Raw genomic sequence first — 9,052 nt, 5'->3', positions numbered from 1 at the left:
CATGTACCAATGCTTTCAGTCCCCAATGCTTTTGGTTTCTTTGTGCTGAAACATGTTTCCACAAGCAGGTTAGACAAGGCACAAGCCTTGCATGCACAAGGTCTAGATCCAGTCTCTAGGATCAGACCAATGTAGAATAGCCTGCTGGAAGTTCTGGAGAGCTGGTGCCAGAGTAGACAACACTGGGCTAGATGGATTTTATTTTTAAAATAAAAGCTTATTCCATACAATTTTGGCGAGAGTTTCTTTATATTCTTGCACTGTATAACACATCCTATTTAATAAAAAATAGACTGATCAAATTTCCTTTTTTTTTAATTTGGGGGGTGGACTGGGATATGGTTTGTGGGTGGACAGAGAAAGCAATAACTTCTATCTGCCTGAAGTGGCCTTTGATTCCAGGCCAACAATAGGAATGTTATCAGCTTTATGTGGACAGATTTTGGCTCTCATAATTGCTCCCTTTGTCAGGTAATGGCAAGGTGAGTTTTGCTAATGCCATCTGACCTCATGCTTCTAAACAGAACAATAATCAAATTTATTTGTGATGTGTGTTAGGGAGAATGCAAGTACAACGAAGCTTCCTGTGTTTGTTCCTATGTAGATGTGAGGTGCAAGTTTGTGCGAAGCAGCCTTCACTGCAAGCAAACAGCAAGCTGATAAAATCAGCACATAACATAGCTCCACCTTATAGACACACCTGCTCATTCTCACTGTGAGTTGCAGCCTCTGATCTTCCCACTTGACTCCAATATCTCACAATTACTTCTAGTTGCAATTGTCCCTATGTACAGTATGTTAACTTTGGTCCTTTGTCCACTCTTCCGACCCAGCCTCTATGTGTTGTACAATATTACAATGCACAAAATGCCCACTCTTCCATTGTTAACACCCAGGTCAAAAGACCTAGGCCAATTCTCAAGACTGCATGAAAGCTCACATAATAACTGCAGTGTGATGCAAAGTTTGAGACCTTTGCCAATGCTCTCTATTCAGTTTGTGATGTTTTCCTGAAGAACAAGTGATTACTTGTTGATGTTGTAAAACCTTTAAATGCTGGCCATAATGAAAAAGTAGTTTGCTGATCAAGGCCTACATTTTATATAAGAATGCTGTTCTTTTTATTAGTTTGGCGTTCTCCATTATATTAGTAATAGTGCAACCTTCATTTATTTCCGTGAAACAGCAGCCTCTTTTCTTTCTTCTATTTCTTTTAAAACATGTCCCAAACAACCTAGTACAGAAAACCGACTGAGCTTGGCAGGCTTGGAAAACTTCCAGGGACTTTAATGAAACTGAATAGGTTTTGCTCAGATAAAAATACAGAAGATACTTTTAACATTATTTGGAAGTATTCATGACTTGGCAGGTGTTTACATTTAGCTGGCTGCTAGAGACTCCTGCTAACAAACCAGAGATGTATTAAAACTGAGAGAGCGAGATTACGCTACATGGAAAAATCCTTCAGCTTTTATATTGCTGGCTCTAAAAAGTGTCCTCTAGACCTTTGAACTGTAGGTGCTCCCCATCAAAACAAAAACGTACAATTACTGAGCATATATAGATGAACCATGCAAATAAAGTTAGTGTAAGGTAATTGCAATGGGCAAGATCTAAGGTCATCTCAATGTTCACACAATGGGATTTGCCCTTTTGTTCCGCCAAACTGCAGCACACCCCAGAGCAGATTTTGGGGGTGTGCGTGGGGCTCCCGGAGGGAAAGAGCGGAAGGGGAAGTATGACTGGTACAAGTGGGAAACCAACACTGGGTATCACCCAACATATTTAGAGAAGCAAGAATAGCTTCCGCCCAGACCAAAGGAGGATCTGGGAAGGATATCTAGAGCACAAAATAAAGTCTAGCTAGATAGTGTTGCTTCAGGAGAATGTGATACCTGCTTGAATTTCTCCCCACCCCAACACACACTTTTTAAAAAAAGCCTCTCAAGTAGCTACACACCGCTACACACACACATCCCGAGCAGAAAACGGGTGTATCCAAGGTCTAAAAAATAAGACAGAAGCAGGAAAAGGGGAGGGAGAAACAATAGCTCTTCAGGACCGCAGAGATTCCTATTGCCAGTATCCAAACTTATCAATCACAGCTCCAACTTCATTCATTGGTTTAAAAACAATGATAGGCAGGAGCAGACAGGCTTTTTCATCTCACATAAATGGTTTAAAAGGTAAAGGGACCCCTGACCATTAGGTCCAGTCGTGGCCAACTCTGGGGTTGCGGCACTCATCTCGCTTTACTGGCTGAGGGAGCCGGCATACAGCTTCCGGATCATGTGGCCAGCATGACTAAGCCGCTTCTGGAGAACCAGAGCAACACACGGAAACACCGTTTACCTTCCCACTGGAGCAGTAGCTATTTATCTACTTGCACTTTGACGTGCTTTTGAACTGCTAGGTTGGCAGGAGCATAAATGGTTTAGAAGGGTACAAATTTTGTGTCATGACTTTTCTCCTAGGAGGACCAGAGATGCTAGAAAGAAAGAAAGAAAGAAAGAAAGAAAGAAAGAAAGAAAGAAAGAGCAAGCAAGCTTTGAGTCTGGGAGCCCTGCGTGGGGTACCAATGAAAGCCTTCACAGGCACCATGGCACCCATAGGTGCCAATTGGTGACCCTTGGTCTATACCGTGGTGGCAGATGGAATTGTATTTTTTTTGTTTTAATGTTTATTGTTTGGGTTCTTGTAGCTTTGATCATTGTGACCTGTCCTATGATTGTTTAATGATGGGTGGGGTATATATTTTACAAGGAAGTATTAGCAGGGGAAAGGGGAGGAAACACGGAGCCTATGTTTCTTGGAAACAACCATGTTTCTCCAACGATGTGTAGTTCTGACCTTCCATAGCAACAGAGGATTATGCAATCAAATCTTTTCAGTGCAATTCAGGGCAGGCAAATACATTATTTTAATTCAGTGTGGCTATGGCTTACAGCAGACAGAGAGTTGTGTAAGAGAGAACGTTTGTCTATAACAGTTTGTCTATTAAGTCTATGTCATGAGGTTACAGAGAAAGGTCTTCTTGCAGCTGTGAAAGCTCCTTCCTTTGGAAGCCTCCAAATGTTGGCTAATTCACACACCCCTGCACCATATTTCCACCACATAATTTCACTGTGAATGCACAAAATTGCTTCCCTTTAACCATCCTAACATCCTAATTTCCAGAGGAGCGTCTCTCCACTCCAAAGGCTGTCAAGCTCAAGCAACTCCTTTTCATCAGTGTAATTGTTCCCACTGGCGAGGTCAACTTACACTTGCAAGCTTAACTTGCTGACCTGACATTAATCCTGCATTAATTAAAAAGAAAGAAAAGAGGGGGGATAAAACATGCCAAACAGGAATAAATGGAAACTCGCCATTACATTTCATTTGCATAATTAAAGCTCCATAATCTAGAAAGTGCATAAATTATGAGACCAAGCAGAAAAAAGAGAAGACAGACGCACACAAAGTAAGCAAATGCTGAAACACGACAGAACAGCTTGAGGGCAATAGGCCAAGCAGTTTTTGCACCAAAAAAGGAGAAATCTCTGAAGAGGCTCCCTGATGGAACAGCATGCCGAATCTATAAGGCTGTTTCCCCTCCCCCCACTAATCAAGCTATATGGGGGTTACAAGCAACTCATTGATTTTGGCAGCATCACTTTTGCTGATGATGCTAGCCTAGTGTGATCAAAATGGTAATTGGCAGTCTCCACATGGCTTATAGGTGTTAAGAGATGCTGGTTCAGTGTTCTTAACACTTGTAAAACCCTCGTCTTAAAAGTACCCCATGAATACGTGTAAACATTAGATTTGTGACGAAAAGCATAAGGATATTTAATGCTACTGTATTATAAATGAATAAAATGCCCTAGCACCCTTCAGCTCCTTTCTTATTGGCAACCTAACATCATCCGGACTTTTCCAACTGTAACCCCCATCAGCCCTGGCCAGAATTCAATTTCCCCCAAAACATTCTCCTAGAATTAGTAATTTACCATGTTTTTCTCAAACTTTGAAGTGTCTCAGAGATTCTCATATTCTGAACTCAGGAAGGACCATAGCTCAATGCAGTGTTTCTCAAACTTTGGTCCCCAGCTGTTGTTGGACTACAACTCCCATCAGCCCTGACCTGCTAGCTATGGATGATGGGAGTTGTGGTCCAGCAACAGCTGGGGACCAAAGTTTGAGAAACACTAGCTCAGTGTATCAGATGCAGAGGGAGAGTGCTGCTTTGTACTTCAGGTCTCAGGTTCAACATCTGGCATCTTCAGGTAGGGCTGGGGGAGAGCCTTGCCTGAAAACCCGAGGGACCTTGCCAGGCAGTGCATAAAATACTGACCTAGATGGACCACTGGTATGATTCAGTATAAGGCAGTTTCCTATGTTCCATAATGCCCCAGTCTGCAAGCACATACAATACCTCTGGCTGCTCTCTGGTAAATGGCATTAACACTGAGAATCGTGTTATTGTTGGCCAGGTCAAAAAATGAAACAGCCGTCTAGCAATATAGGAGGTGCATCTTTTGGCGGTGAAGCAACACACGTGGCAGAGCGAGAGGTTTTATCTTGGACCTTCATACGGAAGGCAGCAATTCAAGAAGCTAGCATCCAGGGGGGGAAATAGCACTGATGCATATGTGGAGTTATCCTCTGAAATAATCAACCTTTGGAGCAAAGCATTCCGCAGAAAGGTGCCTTTGTCATGCCAAAAATGGATACAAAAGGTTTGGCCTGAAGACACAGGGTGAGGCAACCTGCTGATGCTATTGGAGGTCTAGGTGTGGTCAGTATTTGGGTGGGAAACTGCCATTGGCACCTATGTATGCCCTTTTGAGTTCCTATGTAACTAAGGTGTAATATAAACTGAATTTGCTGTTTTCTACTTGTCTCAAAGATTGGTGTGCTGTACAACAATAATGTCTCAGAGATTATGGGGAAGAATACCAGTATTGTTAATAAATAAATAAGAATAGGTGGAGAGCTGATAATTACCCCTTGCAAGCCTGAAAATAAGATACGTTTTATCTCTTGGTGCACCCCCTCTGCGCTTTTAAAGGCTTTAATGGGTTCCACCTATGGAATAACACTAACAAACAGATGCAGGCAAAGCAATATAAATACACCCAAGTTAATGAGTATTGTGGTCTAAATATTTAGCAATTATCAACGGGCCAGGAGGAAAATGAATGCGATTAATTAACGCTCGGTTATGAAAGCACAATAAATCAAGAGGGATGTGAGCCAGCTGGACAGATTACTTACAAAAATATTCTGTAAAATGAATTTATATCTACTTTATTCTGCGTCTTTTCATTTCCCCCCCAAAGGGAATATAAACCGTGAAAGGTACTGGCTTCATGAGTACATGAGAAAGTGCATAATTTTATGTTTTGGTATGCCAGCTTGACAAATAAGAAATAGATGAACTTCACAAAAATAAGAAAATGGTAGAAATGCTTGGAAATATATATATATATGTATAGATACATATTTAACCTGATTCTACAACTCACAATGAGCATACACATCTGTTGTATTTGTTCCTTAACAGTAAACACAGAAAAGGAAGAAGAATGAGCAGGGATCTACTTTCCATGGATGAGACGTCCACATTTATTTCCCCTCCCCCCATAGGCATAAAAAATGGCAGTGAAGTACTCTGTGAATGAGGCAGGGGATAAGAAAAGTGCAGATATACTGGACCAGAGGTTTGTGCTTCAAAATTACACCGTTCATTTTTAAAAACAAAATGATATTTATTTATAACATTTCCTTGTATGATCTCTCTTCCTTTCCCCCCTCCTCTCTCTCTTTAAAAGATGTCAGCTTTTGAAATCAGTTTTAAAATGACGCACGGCATTACAAATGATGGCACTTCCAACCAATGTGGCGTTTCCATATTTACACCAACCGAAAAGAAATTTACAAGACATGATAGCATATAATCTTGACATTTAGTAACAGCAGTAAAACAAGAAGGGCATCCATATTTTTTTTTTCCTGTACAAACTATGAGAACAAGACTTTTATTCACATTTTCTTTTTTTTAAAAAAAATCATATCTGTAATTTGTTCTGACCTACACATTTCCCAAAGCCGTTTCCCCTCAATTCTCAAACCTTTCGTCACATTGCCCACACCTTCACCAGACTATAGGAACTACAAGTAATTAGATCTAACATCTAAACAGAGCAAAAGTTCTCCCCTTCCAATTTCCTCTTCCAAATTTTCTCCCATCTTCAAAGATAATCCCCTTTAGGGGGGGGAAAAACAACCTCTTCCTTGTTTCCTTCTTTGCAATTCACTTCCACATTTTCCCCTCAAAACAGCAAACCCATAACTCAATCGCTTTTCAAAAAAAGTTAGAAAGATATGTTTCTGTTCGTGATTCTCTAATGCTACACCCAAGAGTCAGGTGACCCAGGGTATTGTTCTGCTCTATAGGAAGGTCGTCTGGTGGAATAAAAGTCTACATAGTTTGTGGCTGATTTCAGTCCATACTGTGTTGTGTAATCTGTTGCAGATGGGAAGTGAACTCGGTCATCAAAATATGGGTCCTCATAGCTATGTGGAGACTGCAAATATAACCTGTATGCATCATAGTTCTTTCTGTTGGAATCATCTTGACTGTAGTACAACTGCTGATGCTGTTGAAAAAGCAAAAAGAAGGGAAGGAAAAATACCCCAGTTGATCTATGTATAGTTGTAGTAGCAATTTATCCATTCACATGAACGTGAGGTGTGGGGCAACGTTTTTGCACATAGAAAGAAAGCCTTTTGTAAAACCATTCTCAAACTTCATTAATTTCTTTCAGACCCATATTTCCATGGGGGGGGGGAATGTGTGTGTGAGTGGGGGGGGGATAGGAAATAAATGTAGTAGTCTGGAAAAGGACATGGCTATCTAGGTTTCTGGCCTCCAGGAAAAGAAAATACCACACTGCAAGATTTTGTTGCAGGCTCCGTTGTACAATCACCAATTGTTCTACAACTAGTATGGCCTATGTCGCATGTATAAGAGGATGAATTTCCATTTCTTGGTACAATTTGATATTTCTGCAATTCTGATTATGCCCAAGGTATCTTTTAGAATCTGACTTGCTCTTTTCTTATTCTGTCCTCTGAGTTTCCCCAGTTCTTACAAATATTATGTCAACATCTGAACAAACTTTTAGGAGTGAAGACAGGTGTAAAGCAAAGGACTCCCAATCAAGCTGATCCGTTGTTTCCCCAGCTCTTACATCAGGGGCCCTTGCTGCTGTGGCACTTCATCAGCCTCCTCTTGGTAGAAGATACTTATACTGTTGTTTATTTTTTTGGCCTTTTTTCATTCTTTCCTAATTGCAATTCTTGTTGTGCTGTTGACTTTCTAATTTTACACCCCTAAACACTTGCACTTCTTTAAGAATGCATAATTAGTTATTCCTGAGTGAGGAAACGATTCATTTGCATTTATCACAGCACATAATTTGCAAATGTTGCTTATAGATTTACAGTCTGAAGATGTTTTGCATGCCACTATGGTGTAACCCTGTGTCCTTTGTTCAGTTCCTGTCTAACACTTGTTATAGATCCTTGACACAAATGTTCACTTAACATTTTTCATTTTGCTGTATAGTTCTTTAAACAAACAAACAAACAAAAACTTCAGGAATATAACTTTGACTTCTCCATGTTTTCTTGCATTAGTTGCCCAATCCTTTGTGTTTATCTCTTAAAAATCCTAGTACAGTGGTACCTCAGGTTACAGAGGCTTCAGGTTACAGACTCCGCTAACCCAGAAATAGTACCTCAAGTTAAGAACTTTGCTTCAGGATAAGAACAGAAATCGTGTGGCGGCGGCGGGAGGCCCCATTAGCTAAAGTGGTACCTCAGGTTAAGAACAGTTTCAGGTTAAGAACGGACCTGCAGAACAAATTAAGTTCTTAACCTGAGGTACCACTGTACTGAAATCAATAAAGCCATAAACTGGTGAGCAGTCTGGAATCTCAGGGAAGAATCCAACTGGGGTCTTTGCACTTTTTGAAATGCTTTTGATCCAGTAGAGGTGCCTGCTAACAGAAGAGGAGGGGAGATATATCTAATCTATCTCTCTATCTCTATGTATCTATATTTGCCAAGTTCCCCTTCCCTATTGCCACTTCTCACTTTGTTCTAGTGAATCCCCAACTCTCTAGAGCAGTGTTTCCCAACCACTGTTCCGCGGCACACTAGTGTGCCGTGAGATGTTGCCTGGTGTGCCGCGGGAAAAATTTAAAAATTCGAAAGATTTTTTTTTTAAGTCAAATTTTCGATTGGGGCGCCATCACTAGATGACCCCTGGGGTTCCCTCCCTCCCTCCCACTCTGCGCCTCCCTCCTCCTCCTCCTCCTCCTCCGGGGAGGCCCTTCCTGGCTCTCGGCCAAGGCTTGGCGGCTGCCACTCACTCACTCGCTCGCCCACCCGTCCCTCCATCCCTGCACCCGGCCTCTCCCCCTCCGTCCCCGGCGCGGGGGCTGCCGGGATCCGTAGTCCCCTCGCCCTTGGGCTCCGCGCCCGCACGGGGTGCGCGAACTACGTTTCCCAGCGTGGCCTGGAGGGCCAGGCGTTTTGTTTGAAGCGCTCTTCTCCTGGCCATGGAATGAGCGCAGCGGCGGCCGGGCGGGCAGGGGCTCTTCCGCGCAGACCCCGCGCAGCCTGCCTGCGCCCCCGCGGAGATCGGGCGGCAGGATGGAGCCCGGGGATCCCTGCGGAGGCGGAGCGGCGGCGGCGGAGGCTGCCCCTCAGGTAGGGCTGCGTCGGGGGGGGTGTTTATTTTTGCAGTGCTGCATCCGCGCCGGAGGGGACGCATCGGACCGCGGGGAGACCCCTTGGCGGGCGTGCAAGGCAATGCATGCGTGCAGGCGTTGCATGGAGTGCAGTGCAATGCAATGGCAACGCGGCGCCCTGCATGCATGCATGCAACTTCCACCAGCGCTCCGGACTTGGCAGGTGAGGGGGGTCCCCAGTGGGCGGCAGAGAGAGCCGGGAGGGCGAAGGGGAGCCGGGGGGGAGCAGCGCTGCTCCCCGAGCCGAG

General features: G+C 43.3%; 1 protein-coding gene and 1 long non-coding RNA gene across 23 annotated transcripts in view; one reads left to right on the top strand and one right to left on the bottom strand.

The window, feature by feature from the left end:
• The first annotated feature begins 426 nt into the window (after positions 1 to 426).
• LOC310703276 lies at positions 427 to 6,260 on the top strand. 2 transcript variants are annotated; one of them, XR_014524055.1, is made up of 3 exons: positions 427 to 2,186; positions 2,442 to 4,741; positions 5,549 to 6,260. It is a non-coding gene; the product is annotated as an uncharacterized lncRNA (long non-coding RNA). The 2 variants fall into 2 exon arrangements; XR_014524056.1 differs by having other exon boundaries at positions 427 to 4,741.
• Positions 5,733 to 9,052, bottom strand: part of PKP4 (plakophilin 4) — a 94,514-nt gene continuing 91,194 nt past the window's right edge. For all 21 annotated transcript variants that reach the window (XM_083493641.1, XM_083493657.1, XM_083493660.1 and 18 more), the window contains one exon: positions 5,733 to 6,644. In XM_083493641.1, the coding sequence (XP_083349767.1) occupies positions 6,396 to 6,644 (249 nt within the window). In that variant the 3' untranslated portion in view covers positions 5,733 to 6,395. The remainder of the gene's footprint in view (positions 6,645 to 9,052) is intronic.

This window comes from Podarcis liolepis (assembly GCF_965112155.1).
Source record: "Podarcis liolepis genome assembly, chromosome: 1".
Classification (NCBI taxonomy): Eukaryota; Metazoa; Chordata; class Lepidosauria; order Squamata; family Lacertidae; genus Podarcis; species Podarcis liolepis.
The sequence above is the reverse complement of the archived record's forward strand: the minus strand, read 5'-3'. Positions and strand labels throughout refer to the sequence as shown.